The 27,696-nt window shown below is 36.3% G+C and overlaps 2 protein-coding genes across 3 annotated transcripts in view; both read right to left on the bottom strand.

Moving 5' to 3' along the window:
* Nucleotides 1-27,382, bottom strand: part of LOC131077530 (uncharacterized) — a 45,787-nt gene extending 18,405 nt beyond the window's left edge. For both annotated transcript variants that reach the window (XM_059207081.1, XM_059207082.1), the window contains exon 1: nt 26,747-27,382. The gene's annotated coding sequence lies outside the window, so the exon portion shown is untranslated. The remainder of the gene's footprint in view (nt 1-26,746) is intronic.
* On the bottom strand, nt 2,841-8,830 carry LOC131856022 (adenylate kinase-like). Its single transcript, XM_059207083.1, has 3 exons — nt 8,736-8,830; nt 8,251-8,585; nt 2,841-3,473 (listed from the first exon to the last, which is right to left on the bottom strand). Exons 1-3 carry the CDS (start codon nt 8,791-8,793, stop codon nt 3,450-3,452), a joined length of 417 nt encoding a protein of 138 aa, XP_059063066.1. The 5' UTR covers nt 8,794-8,830; the 3' UTR covers nt 2,841-3,449.
* Nucleotides 27,383-27,696: the final 314 nt, after the last annotated feature.

Here is a 27,696-nt window from a genome sequence, read left to right as displayed (position 1 = left end):
GCTCTTCAATTTTGACACCATTAGCCTTTACCTTCTCCAAAATTTCATTTCTTGCCATTAATGCCCAATACCATGTGTTGAAGTCATAGATGCCTCTAGCTGCAATTACTTGTCCGTCTATTAATTCCTGCTTGGGAACTCCTTTCAACACCTTCAAGCATGAGATTACTTTATCTTGAATATTTTGAAGATCTTCCCACATTTCTGCCATGTCTAAGTTTGCCCATATGTTAATATCAATTCTTCCACGAACGCGACAACTTCATTAGTGATGCCTGCCATCCATTCCATAGTTTCTCTAGTTGTCACCTTCATCTCTTCAAAGTCTTCAACTGTTTTCTGTGGAAGAGCCAAAGGTAGAGGGGCACTGCATCTCCTTGAGCAATAGGATTGATCAAGTGCTGGAGATAATTTCTTAGCTGCTCATTCTCTATCTTTAATTCCTCTTCCTTTTCTACTTCTTTCTTCAATCTTTTCTTGATTGTCTTGACTGAAGCATTCAGTTCCTAAACTTTTTGCTCTTTAGTGGTTGGGCCTAAGTTGATAGTCGTTATTTCATACTCTTTGGGAGTAATATCTTCTTTTGCCTTATCTTGGCACAACCACTTGAACTAAATGAAATCTTGCATCATCCTTTTGGATCAAGGAATACTTGTTTGTTGTTTTCTTTATTGTAACTTTTTCTAATCTAGCCAAGAATTTTGTTGTATCATCTTCTTGTTGAATTTCCACAGGTGCTTTCACTTTCATCCTTTCCTTTAGCCAATCAAGGATTGTGCATTGCTCAATATCCTTATCCACTTGATTGTTTTCATCATCTAGATTATCCTCAACTCATCGAAGAGCGGAAATCATTCCCTCTTGGAATTCTCCATCTAGGATATCTATCTCATCATTTTCCAATATTATCTCCATGTTTGAAGCAGATGGTCGCTCCTGAACTTCCTGTTGAATACATTCCATGTTTCTTTCTTCACAAATTTGGGGAGGGATTTCCACTTCACCCAGTGGTTCGTCTTCAAAAATTGATATCTTGTTTAAATTTTTCGATGAGGCGCTGACAGAGGAATGAGCTTGACCTAACTTTTGCTTATTTCCAACAGCTCCTTCATTTGCAATTTACTTTCCTTTTGCCTTTGCAACACCTTCAGTTGTTTCCTTTCTCTTCCTTGAACTTATACTTTCTAGTGGCTAGGCATTTTCAGTTGCTTCATCATTATTGGAAGAATACAAGGTAGGAGGTCATACTGAATGTTTGTGTTTTCTCCAAACCTCTCAACTGGAAGTCGAGGTTATCATTGATTATCTTTTCCTAGTTGAACATTGTTCCCTTTGTTATCTCTTCAATATAATAGTACATTCAATTCTCAAATAGTGCCCCTTGAGGCACTCCCATGACTCGATTGAGCAAAAATACTAAGTCACTGTACTCATCTTTGAAGTCTGAAGTTGAACATAGAAATCTCTTGGGCAATCTTGAGTGGTGATGCCTCATCTCAAGGACCCATTCATTGTTCACAATTGTCATACATGCATTCGCTCTCTTTTCAAATTTCGCTAAGGCCTCATCCTCAATCATTTCTTGCATGTCCACACTTCCAAGGATTGCAAACATGTAGTATCCCTTGCTTATTCTGATACAAATTTGCTGATTTGTACCTCAAGAAATATTGTCAAACAGTTGTCATGAAACTTTTGTACTTGTTGTTTTAGATTTCAGTTTGCTGTGTTTGCATTTTGATGTTTGCCAAAGATGATAAAATGCTTAACAAGTTATGAAAATGTAATACAAGACCTTCCCAAAGCAACTAGATACCTTAATCTAATGCAAATCAACACTTCCAGCTAGAAGACATTTTGACAAACAATTGGCTGCTAAACTCTCTATGACTGCAATATAATGCAAAAAGAATGCAAATAAAGAACCTGATAAACTGTGGCAGCAAGCATGAACTCCTTATGCTGGAGATAACCCAATTCTGGAATTCTGATAACTCTTAGCAGCTAGCACGCCTAAGGCAGTGAGTTGTACGGCTGGAAATGAAGGAGCTGTACGGCTTTGATAAATGTGCCAGCTAACATAAAATGCAGCCTCAATGCTTATCTTCTCTTTAAACGAATTACTTTTCAAACCCTCGGAATGAACTTCTCAAATCTTTCACCAATATGCACAATTTGGACCTCTATATGAAGCTCACAGACAGGCAATAATCTCAGCTAATATTCCACAGCCTCAAAATTGCACAACAATGAAGAGTATTCATTCTCCAATGCTCAACAATGGCAGAAACCCTAGCTTGTTCCTTCTCCAAACAAGAACTCCAAAAACATAAGTATGAAATGATCAAAAGATAATGAAATCGTTTTCAAAAAGCCTTTATATAATTTTCAATTGGTTATTTATCTTCATCTCCCTTAATTTCACTTTAATTTCATCTCCTTTTAAGTGCACAACATTATAATTTAAAGTATACTTTATTAATCACTTATATCTCCCTTTTAAATAACACTTTATCACTTATAATAAAGTATACTTTAAAAGCATTTAATATAACTTCATATAATCTCTTAAAGTGCCCCCCCCCCCCAATATAACTTATATGCACTTTTAAATAACTTGACTTTATAATTAAATGACTTTTTTATCATAAAGTCAAATAATGTTCACACTTAATATTCTGACTTTATGATATTAAATACCCTCAATTATAAAGTCACATGAAAGTCAATATAATATTCCGTTAAAATAATTAATTATTATTAAAGTAACATTGTAATAATAATTAAATGTCATAACTCCATTAATAATTATTATTTAATGATTCTGACTTCATCACCAACTAGCCCATAGTTCCCACTGTCAATCTAGATGCCTTACTAAAAATAGTAAGGCGAGTCTCTAATGTCCAACTTACTATAAATAGTAAGTATGTGTAGAGCCAGAAACCCCTGAATATCAATTGCCTCAAAACATATGAAGGATCTGGAGATGAAAACATAGACAACTGCCCTCTAGAGAGCCAAAAAAACTCCACAATAGGGTCCTCTAATCACCAATATTAGCCTACAAGGACCCAGTGGTAGGCTCAACCAAGCATAAACCATGGTGAGCTAAAATGGGGATATTACAAAACACTTCTCCAGTTGATTCTTCAGCTAAATATGCAAAACTGCTCCCTTAGGTGATCTGATCATTCTGGTTTGCAGATCATAATGTTTTGTACATTCAATTACAAGTTCATTGCATTGGATGGAAGGTGGAAATCCTGCTGCATGATAAATTCCACTCTTCATGATATTAGCCAATAGAGTTGAAGGAAGGTGATTCTTCACTTGCTTCATGTCCAGGTATTCCATGTTTGTATCTATGATCTTCTTCCATCGGGATGATATCAATGACTCCGGATAGAAGCCCTCTTGGACAACCTTCAGTCGATGTTTCCTCGCTGCTATCCTCGCCTTAGAAATAGTACCTATATGAAGCTCAAAGTCAATATCACGGTAAAAATAACTTTAAATAACTTGTCTTCAGAATTTCCTAAGTTCTGATTTTTAATAATTTTGTTACATTTAAAGGCTCAAAATCAGAAATTTCAATGGTAAGTAACATAAACTCCAAAAACAAAATGAATTTGGATCAAATTGGGGTACGAAAACCCTCTAAAATCCTGATTTTCAGACTTATTTAAAGTCTGATCACAAAATATAAGTCTGAAGACACCTTGGTACACTCAGAAGATTGAATATTTGAAGCTCAAAATGTATACCCGGGTCTGAATTCTGAGTTGGAGGTCTGAATACACTCAGAAAAAGTCTGATTTTCTAAGGACAATGTCTGAACACACCCTCCAAAGGTCTGAAAATGTCTTCCAAAAGTCTGAAAACACTCAGAAAATGATCCACATTAATGGCTGGAATTGGTCACAGCCATGGCACACCTTCACACTAGAGTTACTTTGCCCTTCAACACTCCAAAATGGCTACACCTGGGCACAAATGAATAGCTGGGAAGGATATATCAGTTTGAGAATAATGCTGGAAATGGTGTTTCAGACTGGTCCAGCAATGGTGCCTTCACAAAAATACCTTCAATCACTTAATAATGGTGCCCGAAACAAAGACACCCTGCACAAAAGCTGGCTGGAAATAATACTTCAGATCTGGAATTTCAATGTCCCAGGTAAGGACCAGAAATGGTGCCAAATGGAATGTTCACAAATCGCCCTCCAATGGTGTCAAAGCTCTCCAACAATGGCACCAAACAAACACTTAAGTAAAATAGCAGTCATCACCAGCAATGGCACCAAATGGAATGCTCACAAATTGCCCTCCAATGGTGACATAATCAACCACAAAGCAAAATTGCTGCCCCACAAGTATTAGCCCCACACACACTTGGGCAAAATCGCCTTCAATCTTCTATAGCACACCTTCAATCAGCTCTTGGACTGTCACATCAAGGCAATATAATATTATTTTAATGCTGGGTTGAGACCTTTTATTCTTGTTTGGCATTAAATGCAATTCACTTGGTCATTAAATGATTGTGACAAGGCAAAAATTAAATTATTTGGAGCACACTTGTCATTAAAATCTTTCATTGTATTAAATTCTAGCCACCTGGGGGAAAATCGATCCCTATTTGGACAAATAAATTCACCTAAATTCATCTTCACTTTGCCACATAAAGCCTTGCGGGAAAAACGACCCTCATTTGGACAACTTGATTTCATCATTTCATGCACTCTATCCAAAAATCTGCCTTCTAGGAGAAAATCGATGTCTATCTAGATAGCTAAAATTCATTAATTCATGCAATGGCACACCCCAATGGAAAATGGTCCTTCATCTAGACTCAAAAATCTCATCAAACTTTTGAGAACAGATTTGTCTGGATTGAACTTGTCCATTCCTTTGCTTTGTGAGGACGAAAAGACTTGCAAAGGGCATTCTCTTCATTAGTGAAAGATTTAACCTAAAGGATTTACTTGGTGATTTCAGTCAAGAGTCACAGTTGGGCTTCATTGTTTGCTTTGCATCTTCAATTTGAGCACAAAGTAATCAAAGAAGAGGTTATAGCTGATCAAACAATCTCAATTCTTGAGAGTTCCTACTGTCAAGAATTTCAAACAATCATTCTACTAAGACTCACACACCATGATTTACTCTTTGAACCTTGCACTTTCCCAACATTAACCATATGAGAGACAACCACTAGCAGCAACAAAGAAAATAGTTACAACCAAATAAAGATATTTTTGTTTATCTTCAAGGAAAGGAAACCATGACTTTATGACTATAGCGGTTGATCTTGAGATGCATGTCAACGAAATTTTTGTATCTCATGACTTCCTCAAAATAACTCCCACTTTCTATTTACCTTGTTCTTGTACTCCACCTCTTTTCTTTACACACAATGATTAGATATGAATGATTTCAGAGAGTCCACCAAGAATATTTGCAAAGGATGTCTTAGGCCCCTCCAAAGACCAAAACACAACTCCATATGGCCACGGAATGCACCTATGACTTGGTCAAAACTCCATCAATCTTTTCTAATTTTGGGCTTCCAATATGAATGGAGAAATAGTTAAACGTCTTCAAAGAACTTGTCCAACACAAAGTATTTGCAAATAAAATGAAAACCTTATAAATTTGTCTCCGCCACTAAAATACTTTCATGATAATTCATATTTCAAATCAATGAGAGATAGCTTTTCCTCACATCAATAAATTAGAGTTGCTTTCCCTTTACCAAAGGAATGGCGACCATTAATATCAAACAATATTATTTCCTTTGATTTATTTCAGATGGCAAATAATATGCTCCTCACATCCCTTATTTGCCCACATAAATATTATTAAATTGTCTTCAGATATAAGTTGTGGCTTCCCTAATTTGACTTGCCATGATTTCCTAAACTCCCTGCGAATATACCTATTATTGCATCACCCAACCAACGACTATAATAAAGGTGCATAATAGCTCCACCAGTCTCACCTTTATATTTGATCACTCCATGATAAGATACAAGTTAGACCTTACATACGCCAAAGTTGAGGATAACAATAACTTCCTATAATCACAATTTAATTTTTGAATAGTAATTAAAATCCTTTAAAGCCCTTTATTCTGAAAATTGAACCAAAGACTTCTTGAAATTAGTCTTCAAAAGACTTCACTAATTTCACAAACAATGAAGCTCAATGTGAATCTTGGCACAAATCCACCTCAGGAATGGAATTTGTTCTTTGTCCAGTCCATTGAGAAACCCCAAGGGATTTTGTCGTCGGGTTTCTTGAACCGAAAGCCAAACACTCTCAAGCTCAGAGAGAAAATAACAAAACCAAGCATACCAAATGACTCCCTCAATCCTCCTTTTATAACCTTTCTTGAAACTTTCCAGAAAGAATATAATTTTACTCCATTTAATAATAGTGACCTTTGATAAATTTCCATAATATAAAGTCACTTATTAAAATAGTGAAGTATTTAATTATTTTAATGACCCTTATAAATAATTAAAATTAGCCGTTTCATGCCCATTAATGGGCATGGCTGGGTTCAATCCAATTCCTCTTTGCAGCCTAAGGTGGTGTGGGAAAAGCCTTCGGAGGGTTGGGTTAAAGTAAATTTTCACGGTGCCTCAAAGGGTAATTCGGGACCGTCAGGTGCAGGATTTATTGTTAGAGATTGGAATGGGGAGGTGATGTTTTTGGGGGCGAAAAAACTTGATTCAAGGACTAATAATGTAGCGGAAGTTTATGCGGCTTTGATGGCAGTACGTTTTTGTAGGCAAATGGCGGTGAATAAATTACACCTTGAAGGGGATTCATTGGTGATCATACAAGCAATTATGAAAGGGTCGATTGATGCGTGGCATTTACAAAACTCAATACTCAATATTGTGGAAGATTTAAAGAAGTTTGAAGATTTTATATTTAGCCACCTTAAGCGGATGGGGAACATAGAAGCCGATGTTTTATCAAAGTGGGCATTAAATTTTAATGAAATTGGAGAAATAAGAATTGAAGACATGCGACACTTAAATCTTGAAGAATAATTACTTGTAAAGGTGGTGATGTCAGATGAATGTGGCTTGGAGTCTCCCGAGTACTTGAAGAGTTCGATAGAGGTTGATGGGTGGTCTGGATGGTGGCACTGCTTTAATGTTGTTCAGTCATTAAGAGGGAGTGTGAGCCGAAGTTAGTGAGATTTATTTCTACTCTCCTCATTTTCAATTAATGTGCAAACAGAGGAGTAAACAGTTGTGTAGGGTTTTAGACTTTTGTACTTATTTTATTTTCGCAATAAAAATCAAGATTATTACCGAGCAAAAAAAAAAATTAGCCATTTCATTATTTTTTTTTTGACAACTTAATTTTAATCATTTAAATATTTTCGAGGATCAAACAAAAAGGGGCCATTGCAAGATATACCTCAATTGTGGACTTTATTAAATACAAAAATGAAATGAAATGTGAAAAAAAAAATTAATTATAATAATTGAAAATAAAAATTATGAATAAATATATAATAATTTTGCAAAAATTATAGTGGTTTTAGTTTGCTATTATTTTTCACAATTTGATTAAGAAACGTTTGCTTTGCTGTCTGCAGCAAGAATGCAAAAACTACTTGTTTTTTCAGTGATGACAATATAATAAAGATATTGTAAATTTGTATGCATAATGAGTATATGTTGTTTTTTAAATCTCCAAAAGTGGACATTTCTAGATTTTTTCTTAATTATTATGATGAATGTTGTACACCATTCTCCATCTTGCTCTAATCAAACAACTTACAGTTTGAATCAAATGAATATTAAGCAAAATAAGAATAAACGAATCAGTATTAAAATAAAAATGCTATCAGTCATGTTAAATGTTGCTGTACACATAGCAAGAAATGTAGAACAAATAGTTGGCATTCACCAAGAACATGATAACAACAATCACAAAAGTTGAAGCTTAGGATAACCACCCCTTAGAAACAAACAATACTACTTGTCATTTTTTTTGACTTGTCATTCGATTTCAGAGATACTACTTAAATGAAACAGGATAAATCTGAGATCAAAACTTCAAAACAACTAAAACAAATTTCAGAAAATGTTGTGCAAGATAACATTTTTAAAGTTTTAAGGTAAAAGGCCTACAATATGAAAATATATTTGAAAGAATTATCCTTTATTAATCATAAGGCTCAATTTACAAAAGCTTTTCTAAGTGAAACCCCCAAGCACTTACCTCACTTGCAGAAGGCCCAGATTGTGTGAGCTCCTCTCTAACAAGGTCCCCTGTCGCAATGTGAGGAATTCCTAGAAGACGAGAAAGCCTGCTGGCATATGTTCCTTTACCAACTCCAGGACAACCAAGAAAAATCCATTGCATACCTGTCGCTCTAGTCTCCCCTTTCATAAGCGAGTTATTCCATGAATCCCTATCCACCCCTACTATGCCCCATTGATTATGTGATTTTTGGGATGCCAAAGAAGAATAACATGCCCGAGAAAGCACTCTCATGAGGCCATTCATTTTTGCCATCACTGAGGATGAAGTGGCCAGCACACAGTTAAGTGGATCTACAATCACAAAGAAAATTAGCCAATATTTTTGAGATGCTTGCATTTCTGTTATACAAGAGCATTGTGTATCTTTTTTGTTATATGCAAAATCAGAATAAAACAAATAATAGCATGTGAGGAAGGCTTATGACAATAGGTCAATCTTACTATGATTGGTATAAGCTGAAAAATAGACTATTGCCCGTTTCTTTGCCAACTCAATCATGCTATCACTACTAATGCTTTGAGATTTCTGCAATTAGCATTTCAAATTATGTAACTGGATACAACTGTTGATTCCTTTCACTTCCCAATGTTTCAGGTCTACATGTGTTACCTATGAGCTCTTATGCTCTGAAAATTTAACATTATACAGGTGACACACAAAAGGTCTACTGAACTTCCGTAAGGTTTGTTTTTTTAACACATCAGCAACATTTGCATTACAGTAAACAACAGAAACCTGAAGTTTATTTTTTTTTCAAATAGCATGTTTTGCAACTAAATATTTGAGGCGTATCAAAATCTGCATCTAGAAAAAATAACTAATGGAGCTGATAATAAAAATAGAAGATACAAAGTGTTTCTTTCATGTTGAGTTTCTTAAAATGCTAATCACTCTATAATTCAATCTATCCCTCAAGAAAACCTCATTCATCTATCCTCATGTCTATACTGCCTATAACGTGTCCCATTGCAGAAGCTTCAGTGCATTTGGACAGAAGTCTCACTCACCAATGCCTGTGTCAACCACTTTTTCAACTATCTTTTGCAGCACAAACAACCTTGTCGGTATCCTACCAATCTTTCTAGCTACTAATTTCCTTCAAATTCTTGGGAAAAACAAATGTTGTGCTTAATAAACGGAAATCATCCAAGTCTGTTTGTCTCAACCCCCAAAAAGTGGTTGTCAAATATAAAGAATGAACTAACTGACATTCAACAACTTCCAGTCCAGTCATGGAATATACTAGAACTGAAGTCAAACATACTCGAAGTTCTACTTGCTATCTGCCACAGATCTTTAAACCCAATGGAAATGATCATGCTTAAGATTATTGCTCAGGTTAAATCTTAATAGAGCATGTGATTGCAGCAGCCACCAATGTCATTTGCAAAACAGCCAATAACAAGTGATATTCCTTTTTGTCCTGGCAGCAGAGCTTCAGTCTCACCTACAAAGCACAGCATGGAATTTGAATTCGAACAATGCAGCTCTTAATGTTAACTCGCTTCAAACATGAAGTATGCCACAAAAGACTCTAAGAATTATAAAACAAAAGTGCAAAACAGTTAAACCATTCTTGTCAAAGGCCCAAATCCCCTTGCAGTTTGATCATGAATTTTCCCTAACTCCCTAGCTTGACATTCCTGGAAGTCGGCCTTGGGTTATTCCTCTAGAACTATAGGAGGTGAGCTTGACGTTCCTGGAAGTCAGCCTTGGGTTATTCCTCTAGAACTATAGGAGGTGAGCTTGAAGTCCCAATAGAATGGTGTTGTTGGGACAAAGAAATTGGATCTTTGGTTGTAGCCTTTTATGAACTCCCATCAACTTCCACCAATAGAATGGCTCCATTGTGAAGGATGACGAACTTGGATCGTTGGTTGAACGCTATTATGAAGTCATCCCATCAACTTGCAACAACCAAATGGCATTGTTGCCAAGGATGATGAACTTGGATCTTTGGTTGCCAACATTTATGAAGTTGTCCATATAACTTGCACCAACAAAATAGCATTGTTTCAAGAATTAAGAACTTGGATCTTCAGTACTAGACTTTTATGAAGTTGTCCCACCAACTTGAACCAACAGAATTGCATCATTGTCAAGTAGATCTATTGGCAAAGCTTGATTGCACTGCCATACCTTGTCATCAATATGCACCACTAGAATGATGTTATGCTCAAAAATAATCTCAATAAAGAAGTATGGCTTGTAGACACAGAGGTAAATTTAAGTCAATTTTGAATCATTTGTTTTTGTTAGTAACTTTTTGTATGGGATAGTGGCTGCTCAAAATTAACACACCAAATTTACTCTGAAAATTATTTAAATTAACTTCCCTGAGTCTAAATACATTCTAAATTTATTTCCATAAAACTTCTTCCTTTGCTCACAAACTGAAAACCATGTCCAATATAAAGCTACTAACTCATAAAAATAACTGATAAAATGACAATCAAAACACTCCTAAATTAAGTCACCTACATGCAGTCTTTCTTCTCAGTGATTGAATCTAAAAAAACAACTAAAAAGTAGGCAAATTAATTAGCATATCATGCCACCAAAAATAGCTTCTTTAAGCTCCAAAAAATCCTACTCAAACTACTTATAAATTAAAAAAATAAATTTAGCTTTCTAAAACAAATCTGAGGCTGCTATAAAATTTACAACTAAAATAGAACTATTATTAGCTTCATCCATATTAGAATAATATCTTTCTCTTTGTGTTATTAATGGTTATTTAAGTTGTTTCTAATTTCGCCTCTAGTTAACGATTGTTTCTTTTAGAAACATCGTCTTTGTAACTCTATTTAAAGGAGCTTTGTCTCCTTGATTAATTGAACAACATCAACTCTTTGAAATCCATATGCTTTTGCATCTGTATTATGGTATCAGAGCAGAGAATTAAATTCTTTTTAAATTTCTTTGTTATTCTAAAAATTTTCGAAAGGAATTTTTTAGAAAAAATTTCAAAAGTGGTTTGCTTCCAGTTCGCGGATTTTTTTTGCCGCAAATCGCATAGCGTGTCTTTGCCCTCGATCCACGTCTATTCTCCACATGTTTTTGCTCGATCTGGTTCATTCACGACCGCCTAGGGTTTCTGCAATTTTCAACTGGGGTTTTGACCCTTCAGTTCAAGTGGAAATTTTATTCTGGTTGCAGATTCGTGGTGGGTTTCTCGAGACCTCGACTGGGTCATCGTCAGATTTTTTGGGGTGCATCATTTTCCGTGCCTCAATTTTTGAGCCGTTAGATTTGCATTCTAATTTTAGATTCTTGGTGGGTTTTTCAAGAACTTTTTTGGGTTGGTCTCATTTTTTCTGGGTGCCTCGTTTTCCGTACATTGAATTTTGTGCCAACGAATTTTCCTTGGAATTTGTGAATGTACTTGTTTCACATTGAACTTCGTACCTCGGGTTTTGTGCATTCAACATCTTCTCAGTACCTCATTTTTTGTGCCTTGAAAAGCGTGAAGATGGCTTATGGGCATCGATGTTTGTTTCGACTTTTAATATTTTTATACCTGAAAAAAATTCTAATAGGTTTTAATATTTTTTTCTCTTAAAAAAATATGGGGGTTTTAATAATTTTGTCCTCAAAAATTATCTGTGGGCTTTTAAATATTTTTTGTTCTTGAAAAAAATAATGAGAGAGTTTATGATTTTTTCCTCAAAAATTGTACTTTGTTGCAGTTTGTTTTTAGTCACACCTGGAGTTGTTGTGCGAACATCTGCACTAGTCTCTTGTTTGCAATCTATTTTCGAGCATCTTGCTCATCTACAATAGTTTGGAAGGTTTGTCGATTTTTTCCTCAAAATCGTGACAGTTGTTCTTGGTGTGTCTCTAGTTACAGTGAGGAACAATTCTCCAACATCAGGTTGAACGGTTGGTGATGTTTTGGGTATCTCCAGAAGTTCTGCAGTTTCTGAGAGAGTCAGTGGCAGACTCATCTCAAGTGGCAGAGTTAGTGGCAGGCTCTTGTCTTCTATTGCAGCGTGTTCTAAGGAGAAGGGGGCAACCTTCTCTGTTATTTCTCTTGGTAGTTAGAACAATGACCATTAAGGGAGGGTATTAGAATAATATCTTTCTCTTTGTGTTATTGATGGTTATTTAAGTTGTTTCTAATTTCGCTTATAGTTAACGATTGTTTCTTTTAGAAAGATCGTCTTTGTAACTCTATTTAAAGGAGCTTTGTCTCCTTGATTAATTGAACAACATCAATTCTTTGAAATCCATATGCTTTTGCATCTGTATTAGTCCAAAACACCTAGAATTGTAGAATATATTGAGACATCTTCAGCAATAATTATCTTTGTCTTCAACAGCAGCTATCTATCATTTTCAAAAGCAACTGTCAGTTATCTTTGTTAGCAACAAAAATGTCTTCAACGACACCATCAATTCAACTTCAAAATTTCTCCTAACTTCATCGGCATTCTGCTGTTTCACATTAGAATTTCCTATAGTGTTGTCTCCAGTTGTTTGTTTGGGTATTAGCAGTGTGGTTTTACAGTTGTGATCTGTTCCTTGGTTGCGTGTGATTTGCCTTGTGTTGAAGTGTTTTTACTTGCACATGTTAAATGGCACTTAGAATATGACCCAATTTCTGTTTAGAAGTTTCATTTACACACTCTCGAAAAGTGTTGTGCAAAGTTGCTGCCCAAGAGACATAAGATTAACAAGGATGTATCTGTTGCTTGTTTCTATTAGAATAATATTAGATTATTTATCGTATAATGGTCATTTTATGTCTTTTAGGAATATTTAGTTTATTAGGTAGTTTCTATTTTTCTACGTCAGTTAAATAATTTAGAATGTTTCTCTTTTATCTTCAGTTGTCTTCTCTATATAAGGAGACTACGTGCATTCAGCATTCTTATTTCTTTGAATTCTCATGCATGTGTTTGTTGATTTATATTGGAGTAGTCAAATAATACTAGCGAAGAAATATCTTTTATGACGCCAAATTAAATAGTTGACCTTTCATATTTGGTCGTAAATCTTGAAGTCTTCAATGTGAATACTTTTGGTGGAATTGTGCACAAAGTGAGGATTTTGGAATAAGGGAGTCGGGAGGTTTTGCTCACATGAAAGTTCTTGATATGAAGATTATAACTTTGTTAGAATACTAATTCCTTATATTCTTAATGGTCAATATTGTATTTATTATGTTTAAAGTACCAGGTACTTAGAAGTAGGTAGCTTATTTAATAACTACAGTGTTTTTGTAATTTATATAAATGTAACTTTTCCTCAAATAAATGAATGAAGTTTTTACCAGTTCATTTTGCTGAACATGGTATCAGACCTTGGCGACTAAAAATTTGGTCTTCTAAAATTTCGAAAGGAATTTTTAAAGCTTTTGAAGATCATTTTTTTCTGCTCTAAGGAAAATTCAAGGGTTTTTGTTTTCTGATTTTCGTGAGTCTTTCTCATGAAAAAACAAAACCCTTCTTTGCAAATTCGTGGTTTTTTTTTCTGAGGAAAAAACGAAGGTTTTTACCAGCATCGGCTCTTCAAAACCTGCGATTTTTTGATAGGATTTTCTATGCGAAGGGTTTGTGTTTTTCGCGCCTGTTTTTTTTTTCGCAATTTTCGCATCTAATTTTTTGGGTATCCTGTACAGGCCGTATTTTTTTTTTGGGTTCTTTTATTGCGCAAAAAAAGGTTTTTTCTACAGCTAGGGTTTTTTTTTTAAAAATCATAAATCTGTCACTTGGGTTTTTTTAGATTTTTCATATCTAAATTGGGTTGCCTTCAGATTTTTCTGGGTGCATCGTTTTCCATACCTTGGTTTTTGAGTCCGTGTATTTGACCCTTCAGTCAAAAAATTATTCTAATTACAGATTCCTTGTGGGTTTTTTGAGAGCTCTTCTGGGTCGTCCGATTTTTCTTGGTTCTTTTTTTGTGCCTACGGCTTCTGCAACTTCGCCTAGGGTTTTGACCCTTTGTTTCAAGGCGAAATTTTTTTCGATCGGAGATTCTTGGTGGGTTTTTCGAAACCTCAACTAGGTTTTCATCAAACTTTTCTGGAAATTGTGTGTTCTTGACTAGGTGAGTTTGACTAAGTGTTAGCATTTTTTAAGGAAATTGTGTGTTCTTGACTAGGTGAGTTTTGATCAAATTTTGGAAGTAAGATGATGCCTGAAACAGAGAAATCGCTCCTGACCCTTGCTAAGGGCTCAGGGCGAAATTTATCCTAAGTGCAATTTCTTGTTTTTGATGGGCTTGCTAACTGGTTCCTAACCTTGAAAATGACTTGACTTTGCCTTGTGAAGCAGTTTGGCCAAAAAGGAAAAAATCACTCCTGACCCTCAAAGAGGACCCAGGGCGAAAATGTTGTTTAAGTCATATTTGTCACTGACTTTTCTGAATTGCTTTGTGCAGGGCCTCCTGGAAGGATGATTGAACGTGGATTGATGCTTTGAACGGTTTGGAGATGTGAAAAATGGTGAATTTTGGAAACTAAGGAAAAAATCGCTACGGACCCTCAGAGAGGGCCACAGCGAGATTTTGATTTCCTTCATTTTGCAATGAAAAGAGACCAAGTTTTGATCATAAATGGAAAATAAATGACTTTCTCCACCCACCTGAGGAAGTTTTGGCTAGAAATGATGAAGGACCTTGTTGAAAACAGAAAAATCGCTACGGACCCTCAGAGAGGGCCCACAGCGAGAAATCTTATAAGGATCATTGCAAGCTTTATTTGGTCGATTTGAGAGGTCAAGAGCATGATGAAGGATAGAATGAACATAATGAAGTATCCGGACTTGATCAAAGATGATGAATTGAAGGAGTTTTGCCCAGGAAAGGAAAAATCGCTACGGGCCCTCAGAGAAGGCCCACAGTGATTTTCTTTGTGTGCACATTTTTGGACAATTCTTGGACATGAATTTTTATTCATAACAAAGAACAAGATGATATCTTCCTTGGCAAAGTGATTTTTAGACGAAAAGTGAAGCATTTTGGTCCAGGTAGCAAAAAATCGCTACGGACCCTCAGAGAGGGCCCACAGCAAGATTTTCAAATATGCATTATTCTTGCAGGATCAAAGTGATTTCATGATTGGAGGGGATGGAGAAAGGCAAGGTCTATCCGTTGAATATAATTTGGAGGATCAACACAAGAGGAAATCAACCCAATATGAAAAAATCGCTACGAACCCTCACTGAAGGCCCACAACGAGAAATCGCTCTGGACCCTCAGAGAAGGCCCACAGCAAGAAACCTAAAATGGGAAATTTTCATCCAAGTTTGAGGAAAGCTAAGGTTAGGCATGGGTTAGAAATGATGTTTGAAAAGCCTTGAAGTGAAAAGAAATCGTTGAGAATCAATATTTTGAAGGCAATTACAAAAATCGCTACGGACCCTCAGAGAGGGCCCATAGCGATTTTCCAGTTCTCTCTCCTTGGTTTGAAGAATTGAGATAAAATCTTGCTTGGACAGGAGGAGAACGTGATGTGTCATGCCTTGGAGGTAATTTGAAGATTAAAAGATGAAGAAATTTGCCTAGAACCAAAAAATCGCTACAGACCCTCACTGAAGGCCCACAGCGAGATTTTCAAAAAATGTATGTTTTCTTCAAAATGGTGCTAAAGTAAGGTTTGGACAAGGAGAAAGGACCTCTAAGAGCAGGATGAATATTATTTTGCATTTAAAACTTGATGATTTTGGTCAGAAAATGAAAAATCGCTCCTGACCCTCAGTGAAGGCCCACAGCAAAAAATCGCTACGGACCCTCAAAGAGGGCCCATAGCGATATTGTTGAAAATCCTCGTTTTACCCTACAACAACAAAGCGAATTTGGTTGGAGTGGATTAAGGGAAGGCATTGCCAAATGATGAATGAAGTTTTAATGAAAAATGATGAAGAATCAAGCCTAAATTGCAAAAATCGCTACGGACCCTCAGAGAGGGCCCACAGCGAGAAACTTCAAAACCACACCTTTTCTCCAAAATTGGATTGAGCTAAGTTTGCAATTCAGTGAAAGGTCTAGTTGAAATATCTTGAAGAAATTTTGGAGGTGGAAAAGTGCTAAAATTGAGCAAAAAATGAAATATCACTCCTGACCCTCAGTGAAGGTCCAGGGCAAAATCCTCAGGAAGTTTCATTAAGCCTTGTTTTAAAAATTAATATTCTCCAAATTGCATTAGATCGCCAAAATTGCTAATTTTGAGGCATTTGAAAAAATTAAAATTAAATTGGCATTAAATAAAAGACATTTTGGCATTTAATAAATTAATTTTAAGCCTTAAAAAATCGAACTTCTATCTTGGAGGCATTTAAAATTAAATATAAAGCGCTTAAGGCCTTATTTTCATTTATTTTGCCAAGTCGGCCCCTCTTTTTTGGAATTTTACTTATTTTTTAACCTCTTTTTGCCAAGTCGGCCTAGAGGGAGCAAAGGGGGGAGCACTCTATATATTGGAGAGGTTTTTTTTCACAATTCAAATCATTCAATCATTGCTTCAAGTGCGAATTTGGAAGGCTAAGTGGAGGTGTCAAATCTCGTTTGCTTGGAGCGAATTTATTTCAAGTGTTGGAGACTAGAAGGAAGTGGAGTTGATTCTTTTGAAGGCTAAAGGAGGCGCATTTTATTCAAGGGAGAACTTTGATCTACATTTTGCCTAGCGAAATTCATCTATTTTTTGCATCGTTTCTTAGAGTTTAATACTCAAGAGGAGGTATGGCGAAATCATCTTAACACCATTGTTGAAGATTTGAATTTTGAATTTTTGTTTTGAAAATTCTAAGTTTGGCATAGTTAATTAGGAAATGATAACTCAAGATTTATCATGAAGTTTCCTAATTAAAATCTTAAATCTTCCTTTGTACTCTATATTTCTACGCTTCAAGATATATTACTAATGGTGAAATGTTGTGTAGGTGTCAAGATGGCAACTCCAAAGGCAGGAGCATCTACTAGTCGCCTGGCTCTCATAAAGGAAGATCAGAAGAACGAAGAATTGGAGACCAAGATCGTGTCCAAATGGAGCAGTATCGGAGATACCAACTTGGGAAACTTCAGTGTGAAGAAGTTTCGAGAGGTCCCCTACATTGGCAAGCCATCACCTGTCGTGAAGAGAATAATTGAAAGTGGCATCATCAAGGCGGCAGGATTCCCCCCAACAGTCCAGTGTCATGAGCTGATGATCGAGTGTGCCCGCCATTATGACTCACAATCAAGATCGATCGTATCCAAGGAAGGAAACACTTTAGCTTACCTTTCAAAGGAGGCTATAAGCGAAGCTCTTCATCTTCCAGAGCATAAAAATATGATTTACAAAAGCCTAGAAGGGGCCAGGTCAATGTATGAAGATGATCCCGACACTTGCCTTAATCTCATCAACAAGAATTGGTTGCTCAAAAGTCGTCCTCGCCTGAACAAGATTCCTAATACACCGCATAGGATTGATTTCCAGGAGGAGTACAGAGATTTGATAACTTTGCTCAATCGAGTTACGGGGGCTCCTCAAGCCTTCTACTTCGAGAAATGGATGTTCTACTTCATTCAAGTGATTGTCCAAGGGAAAGGAACAATTCATTGGGCCAGAATTATTAGCAATAGCCTGGATGTGCAGTTGAGAAGACTAAGGCCTACCAAGTCGTTCCACATGAGCTCATATGTCACAGAGGAGTGATCGGAAGAGGACCCGGAGAAGTGAGAGTTTGTGACTCTTATGTTCATCTGCATCATCCGCCTAGAAGTGACTACAAGTTAGTCAATGATACCTTCACAATGAACATCACTAGGATATTGCAAGGCAGGATTCACAATCGACTATCTTTGGATGCACAAGAGCTTGTGAAGAGGTATGGTGCATGGTTCATCCAGTTTCAAAAGTTTATATATATCAGAGTTCAGGGGTGTCCTTCACCTCCCTACATGTTGCCTAAGTATCCGACGGACAGGATAGTGCTACTTGAGGTAACCAGGCAGTTGGTAGCTTGTGCAAAGGTATCCAGACATAAGCATGGAAATGGAATTCCCATACCTATCATATTGGGGAATTCAATTGAGGTATGTCCTAATACTCAAGCTTCAGAGGATGCAGAGAAAGAATTAGCCTTGTATTCATTCACCTTCTTTGCCCCACGAGAGAATTTTGATCCTTATGGTTATATGGAGGAGACTGTTGCTAGGAAGTACGGACATGAGTTTCAGGTGGAAGACTTTTGGATGAATCTCTCAAGTGATTTAGAAGTGAAAAGAAAGATGCATTCCAGATTACCTTTAGATTTCATCAGGAAATGCAAAGTTTACAGAGTAGCCAATCAAGCTCAGGACAATGGTAGACATCTCCAGTCATCCTATGACAAAGAAGATAAGAGAGTGAAGATAGATTGGAGCGAGCTTGAGATTTTGGACTTGAGAGCTTTGATGGCTCCAGTTTTGTCATGTACTTGCAGATGGGTGGATGTACAACATCAAAAGTTAAGAGAGCAGAACGTACCAATGACTTTTACTTTGGAGGAAAGACCAGAAGAAGGAGGAGCGAACGTAAGTGAAGACAATTCTCATCCTAGAGGCGCAAAGAGGAAAGAAAGACCTGAGAAAAGAGAACCCTCCAAGAAGAAGCAAGAGGCCAATCGAGATCGCTCATCAGGCACATCTTCTCGACATGGAAAGAAGGCAAGTCAAGCGGAAGGTCAAGAGAAGATGGTACCTGAGATTGATGAATCTATGGAATCCATGGTACAGAATGATAAACCAGAGAAGGGACAAGCACCTCAACATTCATCAAGTCAACCTCTACTAAATTGATGAGCTACAAGAGGATCAGGGAAATGATGATGAAGCGACATCTCCTCTCCGAGAAGATGAACCCTTACTTAAAGAAATACAAGTTAGAGAGACAAGATCTGCCATTCCAGATTGGTTGAAAGAGAGACTGACAAGGGTGATTGTGATTGAAGAAGAAGAAGATGTAATTGACTTAGAGAGCCTTATAGGAAATTCTCAAGAAGTAACGGAGAAGAGGAAGGCCACGAAGATGTCCAAAGTGATAAGGGATGAGACAGGATCCAGGAAATTGCAGATAGCTGCACCAATAGTGGACAAGTATGAAGGTGAAATTCTTGCAGATGAGTATGATGTAGAAACATTTGAGCTTGGTCCACTCACTACTGAACAGGCAATGGATGAGGCAACCGATTCATTTGAAGCACTTAAGAGCAAACTTAAGGAAGAAATGGAAAAGAATAGGAAGCTTGAGAGAGAGGTCGGTGCTTGGAGAGGCTATTTTAGTCATCTCAATCAGCCCTTGAGACGTCAGGATCCAGCTGTATCTCCTGTGCAAGCACTTCCCCTTGAATCAGTTGGCGAGGCAGAAAGAGTCAAGAGCTTGGTTCAGCTTATGAGCTCTTGGATTGACAAATCCCACACGGTAGCTATTGAATTTACAACAAGAATGATGAAGACAATCCACCGAGCTATCCAGGTCCTTGAGATCGTCCACAATCTAATGATAACTGTAGCCGCTTTCGCTCACACTAGAGATGTTATCATTCCTGTTCTGCAAGTAATCAGGCAAACACCAAGGAAGATCCTAGCACAAGAAAAGATAATGGATGGAGGAGCTCATAACCTACTTCAGTGGTCAACTCTACTCCAAATGAAAGAGGTTCTTTTCGAAGACATCAACACCAAATGCAATCAAGTTGAAGGTGTCATCCATCCAATTCAGGATAAGGTGTTTGAAGTGTTGTGTACCATTCTTGGCAGGAGGATCGAAGTTGAGACGGATGTGGACCTCCAAGAGTTGGAAGAGAGAGTCAAGGTCATCTTTTGCAAAGATGAGAATGTCATCACAGATGAGCAACGGGATCTAATGTTCACTACTATGCTCCTGATTGAGAAGATCAAAGAACTCAAACCTGGATGGGAAACGGCTCTTCTCACTGCCTTTGATCAGGTTATCCACTTGGAGGAACGAATGAAGAATCTTCCCGAGATTCCTATTGCTGAGATTGAAGGAATTGTGTCCAAATTCGTTGCATATGCTAAGAAGGAGCATTGGAAAGGGAACAAGGTTCTAGAAGAACGGTTGTTATAGGATGATGTGGCATCTTAATTATCATTGGTCTATGTTTCCTCGATTTTTGTGCCAATTAAATATTTGGCTATGCATTTAATAATGTTCATCTAAAAGGGGAACTTTTTGTAACAAACCCTAATTAGGGTTTAGGTGTCAGAATCTCAGCCGTTGATCTTCTTTTGATCTAGGCCATTCATTGTAATTGAGGATGCTATATATACCTTCACTCATTTTCATTTTGTCATTAGATATTAGGGAGATAGATAATAGTTAGAGCTTTGGAGAGAAGAAAGTTATTTTGTAGCAAGATTGAGTAGTGAAGAAAGAATTTCGAACAATTGTTGTCTATTTTGGCTTTGAGATCAATAAAATATTGAAGTTATGGTGTTTTATTGCAATTCTTGTGGCTATCTTCATGGTTGTTTACTTTCTTGAATCATTCTCAGTCGAAGTGGTATTTAAGTTTGAAGGACTACGTGTTGTGCTTGATCTTTGGTGAGATTCACGTTCCAAACCACTACCTTCTTACTGATTGTAAGGACGCCTTGTGTGGTCAACTAGAGATATTTAGATTGCTTGAACCTTCAATCATTATTGAACTATTGATATGTATCTTTATGGTAGTATCTATAATTCTCGATGATTTGAAAATCACTAATCACCTTAGAAGATCGCATCAATTCCAGTAGAGTTGTAATTCCTTGGCAATACTGAAATTGGTAGAATCTTACCAAGTCTAGCCTACATTGAGTCATTCTTAGGATTAGATTAGAATTCATCTCTTGAAAACCCTATCTTTTGATCTTTTTTAAGAATTTGTTAGTGTTAGGAAATTCCTGTTCCTGCAGTCAAGTAAGAGTAACACAGACCAGCTTTCAAAGTGCGTAAGACCCCTTGAAGAAACAACATTCACAACGACCACTGGTGCTTATCCACACGTAGAGATCCTACAACGAAGAACCTTGAAGTCACCCTGATTGATCCTTTTCGCGATATCTTCAGCATTCAAAGGCTTTACTCAAGAGAGGATAAGGTACTATTTGGGTATTTTATTCTGTGTTTGATAGTGTACAAAAAACACGTCAACAGGACCCTGTCGGCGACAGGGAGCGTGTGCAACGCACAACAGATAGCTCTAGAGGTGTATTCAAAGCTGCTATTATATTTTCTTCCTTCATGCACAACTTTATCCATCGTAGCTACATGTATGACCAAAGAGAGGTCCTATGGCTTTGTCTCATACTCATCATGTTTCAGTCTTGTCAATGTCTTAAGATTCCCTTTTATATATGGGTCCTTCATTAGCTTAAAAAGTTCTTGCATCAACTCACATATACACTTATCTGTTGTAGACAGTCTTCCAACTTTGTTGCAACCAATGATCAGTAGCTAGCAAGGAAAATTTGTGCTCTGATACCACTGTAATGACCAACCCTGATTTTTTTTAGATATGTAATGCTAAAAGTGTAAGCAATGAAGAGAAGTTGTTTTTTTGCTTCAGTTTGCATTCATGATAATAATCAACATATAGCAAGATATATTTGCATTAAGGTATAGAATAGCAACAGTAGATAGTAACTAAACCTCAATCAAGCTTCATAGGGCAATGCCAAAGATTACAAATCAAATTTCAATTGACAGTATTCTGAAGATCAGATCAAACATTCAAATTGCAGACCTGATACAATTACCATTCACTAAGAAAGGTGGTTCAGAGATTTTTCCAGCAACAAAGCAAGGCATAAATGGACTAAGCTGATTTCTTGAATTGATAAATATGTCTCTAGCTGCTCCAAATCTGCTCCAGCACTCACTATTTGTTAACAGCAGTATTAAACTCAGAAATTTACCTCTTTTTGATGCTCAGAAAACCCCTTAAACATTCTTATCAAAGCCCATGAGCTAGCAAGGAGATCTCACCAAGCTTCTAGGGATGATTTGGCATAAATAAATCAGTTCTTCTTCAAAGCTTTCAAACAATAGCTCAAAAGACAGCGCCCAGCCAGGAGGAGCACAATGGAAAGATACCCAAAATGATTGCCTTCAATCTTCAAGAGATATAAATAAATCTTTGATAAACCACTTCCAAAACTCAAAACATCAACACCAGCACTCAGAAATAGAATCTACTCATCTCTAAACTCATGTCACACTATCAAAAACCACTACCACACCAAAACCAACAAACCCACATCAAAATACTGAATATATCTTCATTTATTCAACTCCAAAATCATCCAAATGAAGTCAAAATCAATGTAAGATCAGATTACTGAACTCCAACAAGCTAGGGTGGGTCTTTCACCACCGAAACCAGCTATCTACCAAATGGTTTTCATCCTCCAACCAGCAAAGATGAACTTTGAAAGCATTCCAGCAACATAACTTTAAGTTGTCAAAAGCAGGCATATCAAATGAGAGCTCAAGACATGAATGTATAGAGTAAAAAGGAAATTAGAGCAACCATACTTCAATTTGAAACCTTTTCCCTCCAAAACCAAAACTTGAAAGCAGCTTAAAATCCTCATCGAAGTTCAAACCTTTTTGAATGCTCAAATAAACCATTTTAAAATTACTTTATGTTTTATTGTTCCTCTTTGATGTTCCCTTTGAAAGCACAATACAAACTCAATAAAATAAATATTTCTCCTCTTCCTTAGGCATCCATTTTGGATGTCAAATGACCCCTCTTTTAAAAACAACTTCATGTTACTAGGCCAAGGGGAGAAGTTTTTAAAAAGCACTTTATAAAGACTTAATGAATAAAATAAAATAAATCTCTTCTAAAAGCATAATAACTCACCAAGTCCAACTGAAACCCATTGTACTGAACTGAGAGAGGAATTGAGACCATGACCAGTGCTAAAAACAACATTTACTAAAAATAGCCTTTTGCTGAAAATAGCAAGAATTGCCCAAACTCTGAAACTAAAGATGCTGCACACTGAAGTTGAGAGGAGATTGAACCATGAACAGCTGCCAAAAATAGTAATTACTATAAAAAGTAACTACTAAAAATAGCAACTGTTAAAAATAAGTCATCCAGAACTCCCAACTGATCAATCAGTGTCTGAACTGGCACTTAAAACAAAATAGCAAATCTTGGACATATTAGAATTCTATTATTTATTATTAATTAATGGTCTATTATGTAAATATATTGTAATTTTAGTTTCTTTCTATTTTACGATTGTTTCTTTTTAGAAACATCATTGTTGTAATTCTATATAATGATCTTTCAATCATTCCGTAAATAACAATTATGTTTTTACCAATTACTTCTCAGTAATATGGAATATATTGTAATCTTTTTAGAAACATCGTTGTTGTAATTCTATATAGTGATCTTTCGATCATTCTGTAAATAACAATTAAGTTTTTACCAATTACTTCTCAGTAATAGGACAAGTTAACAGAAATCACTTCCAAACGTGTCGTTCATCTCCATTAATCTATCTTAACACACTGGCGACATCAAAATACCCCTTTAATCCTGCTAACACCAACACAAAAAGCCATCACCAGATGTACTATAAGGCAATCAAAAAATGGGAACATGACAGCTTGAGGGAAGGTGAAACTAATAGAAAAAGCATGACAACTTAGGCAACCACAAAACTTCGAAACTGCAACAAGATAGACACTTAGTCAATTTTGTTCTTCTCAACTTGAATATTTGACTAGGGGTCTAAAAAGGGGCACTCATGCAACAAATAGCAGCACAATCATGCAAATGGCCTACTTAGGATATGTCAGACTGGATTATCATCAATGGAAAACAAATTTGAAGTCCTAAAAAACTCAATATTTTCAAACAATGCTGAATTTCCTTGCACGGACTTATGCCTATTCTATCAAAGCTTCCATAAGACATAACATTGTTGGCAAAGTGTAGAGTACAACCACATAGAACCTGCACCTTGGATACCTTTGAACACATGGGTAAGATGTATATGAGCCCCTGAAACCTCTCCCTCTTCATGCAACGTCCCATGCACCCTCTTCCTAGTTTTACAACGTGACCTACGCAAGAGCAGCAAATTCACCTCCATATCTTCAACATGATCGACTTGTTCAATAGAAACTAAGAGAACCCAACCCTAAAAATTCTAATAAGACATTGACTATTTCAAAATAAGATTCCCTCCTAAGAGTATACGTGAGCTTAGTGAAGAATGATATATATATACCTAAAGGAACTTATGACTGATTAGGATTGAGAGGATTCAACTAGTCAACAGGCCCTAAAGGAACTAACTACAATATAAAAATAGATAACTTAAACATGCAATTGTGCATTTACACATGTAGGCTCCATACACAAGGTACATAGGTCCCTGCATAAGATACATATAACCCAATGGTGTACCACAAACGTCCATTATTTTAAGGGACCCAACAAGATGGGTTTTACACATCCCAGCAAGAGGGCATAACTGTTGCAGAGTATTAAACCAAAATTCTGATCCTTCTCCACTTTGTGTATTACATGTAGGAAAAAGATGCCAGAGTCAAGTAGTTCAACCTTGCACTGAATCAACCAATTGCTCAAGAGGTGAACAAGCACAATTGACCTTTGATAAATTTGTGGACAAAACATACACGTCTGACCAGGAAGAGTGGTGCAAAGTGAGCTCATGGGGAATCTTGAACCAACTCTTCCCCTCCTCTGCTGTGCCCCTGTCCCCTCTCGCCAATTTTTTTAGAACAAAGGTGAGAGAAACTTCAAGATGTTTGGACACAAAAGGAGTCCAAATCAACAGAGTATAACATATAGCAACAAGAAAAAAATTAGGCGACCAAGTGGCAGAGGCAACAACTAAAAAAGAAACTGCATGGTCATAGAATGTTTGGCAAGTCAGTAACAACCCTGAAAAGACCACTAAGAATATGGAAATTTGGCAGTGACCACTATCACCATTCACTACATTTACGCTGCTTTGGAGTCTGGACAGTAATAAAGTTGACCAGCAGGCTATTGCCTTTGAACTGCAGGGTTAGATTTTTTATTTCACAGTTTCAATTTGGTGGATTTCAGTGCCACCAATGGTTTTGCATCTCCTTCTGTGATACATAAACGTTTCATTCAACCAATAAAGCTACACGAAACATGAGAAGAATTCATTCTGGTGTTTTCCTTTATGTGGTCTTATTTTTGTAAGCAAAAAATATGTACGCTAGACAGATAGACATTAGAATTTCTAAGATATCACTAGTGCCCATATTTGCAAAGTGTTACTAGAAACAATTGAAATTTATGTATCTATCCATGCAACATCGAGCAATGGCCTAGCACAGAGCAGGCACTGTCATGGTGATAGCTTGGCTTCATGTTGTGGTAGGCACAATAATCTGTCAAAGCAGGCATATTGAAATAAGCCAGATCTGATATTCTGCCAGAGCAACCATGTTAACGTAAGCCACATCTGGACAAAATTGGACAAAAGCATCTAAGCCTAAAGGTGTTGTTCTAAGCTTGATAGTGCATTCAAATGGAAGCAAAAAAATAAATGTAACTCCATGCCTCCACTCTTTACTCTCAAAAAAATTTCAGGAGTAGAAAAGGTGTACAGGAGTTTAAAACTGGAATCTAAGAGCATTTTGCTTAAATTTGAAGGACTGAAATATAAAATAAAAAAGAAAAACTTACGGGAAAAAAAAGGTTCAATCTGAATGGTTTCAAAGATAAATTTTGAAATGTTTTGACAAATAAAAGCTGCATTCTATCATTTCCCAGGACATGTGGTCTAGTGACAATGAACTTATAACAACACACTTTCCAGGTGGATGTAGATCAAGCCGTGAGCAAGTATTTTGTAAAATGGATAAACTGTATGCCTAGCTGACGGATAGCCATGTGCAGCATTACAAATAAAAAATAAAAACTAACCTTAAACGATGATGGTCTATCATCATTCTCGCTAGGGCATTTATGGGCTTGATGAAGAGATTCAAGCGCACAAGTCCTTTATAGTTCCAATGTGTCTTGTTCTAAAAATGACTGTTGCAGTCACAATGATTCAAACTTGTTCTAAAAATGATTGTTGAAGTTTCAATGTTTCATTCTGGAACTTTACAAAAGCCCAGAAAGCCATATCTTACTGTTGAATGTAATGTAAAAAATCCCCGAAGAAATTTCAGTAGAAAAATATATCGACTATAAAAATGATTTTTTTTTTTTAAATCTCTTTTAAATCATTTTCTCCATTGCATTGAATTATGATTTCGCGAGGTTAAAGGGGTTTAGAGTATTAATAATTATCACAATTAATACCAAAAAGGAAACCCAGTTGCAATGTATTTCAGTGCGGTTTGCATAATGATCAAAAACATTATTCGCAAAACTCTTGGGCTTTTTCAGTGGCTTAAGAAAAATAATAAGATTAATCATAGAGCACAGGAATAAAGAGAGCATACCCGGAATTCCTTCTATAGGTTTGGCTGGATACCTTCTCAATAATTTGTTGCCTCCTTAGTTTAGAATCTGGTCTATTATGGAGATGGAATTCTGCTTTACACAAATACTAATGGCAAATAGCTTGTTGCCAGTAACAAATGGCAAATAGCTTGGTTAATCCCGATTCAAGCTTGTCAAAATTTCAAAAAATCCTTTCGCAAAGCCCTTCAAAACCTAGCAAAAGTGTGCAAAGAATCGTTGTTGTCTTCCTTATTTATTATTTTTTATAGTGCCATATAAAAACCCAAAGTCTCTATTCACAAAGGTTTATCCACAGTTTCTGAACTTGTAATCTCGAAAAAACACCAAAAATATGTACGCGCCAAAATCTTTCACAGTGCAACCAAGGGCTAGCGGCACGAGAATGTCACAGGGGCATGAAATCGAGGGCAATAAAAATGTGGAAGTGAATCTTATAGGCAGTTTTTACACTGACGTGAGTTTTTCGTTTTGAATCTCAGTTCACCGAACTCACGAAACCATCAATCTTGTACTTGCCTTCCAATGTTACATTTTTAGAGTGCAGCTCCTGATATAATGATTTGCAACCAGAAGTCTCAAAAAAATTCAAAGGGTTTTACTTGCAAGTGTGAATAGTTTATCGGTAAGGGAGAGGGGCCATGAGCTCTTATGAGTGGGGTAGGGATCGGACTTAAAAGGGCAATGTCTCTCCAGTAATTAGATTGTATATTTGATTGTATTAATTAATTAAATTGATAAATATAGTTAAATATTTAGTTTTAATTAATTAAAAATTAATTAATTGATAAGTACAGTTAAATATTTAGTTTGATTTTATTTGTTAACAAAATAAGTTTTAAAATTTTTAAAAAATATTTTTTTTTAATAATATGTAATAAAAGTGTTTATTGAATTGATTGATAATAAGAGTAGATACATTTGGGATGAG

The sequence above is a fragment of the Cryptomeria japonica genome, chromosome 6 (assembly GCF_030272615.1).
Source record: "Cryptomeria japonica chromosome 6, Sugi_1.0, whole genome shotgun sequence".
NCBI classification, from domain to species: domain Eukaryota; kingdom Viridiplantae; phylum Streptophyta; class Pinopsida; order Cupressales; family Cupressaceae; genus Cryptomeria; species Cryptomeria japonica.
The sequence above is the reverse complement of the archived record's forward strand: the minus strand, read 5'-3'. Positions and strand labels throughout refer to the sequence as shown.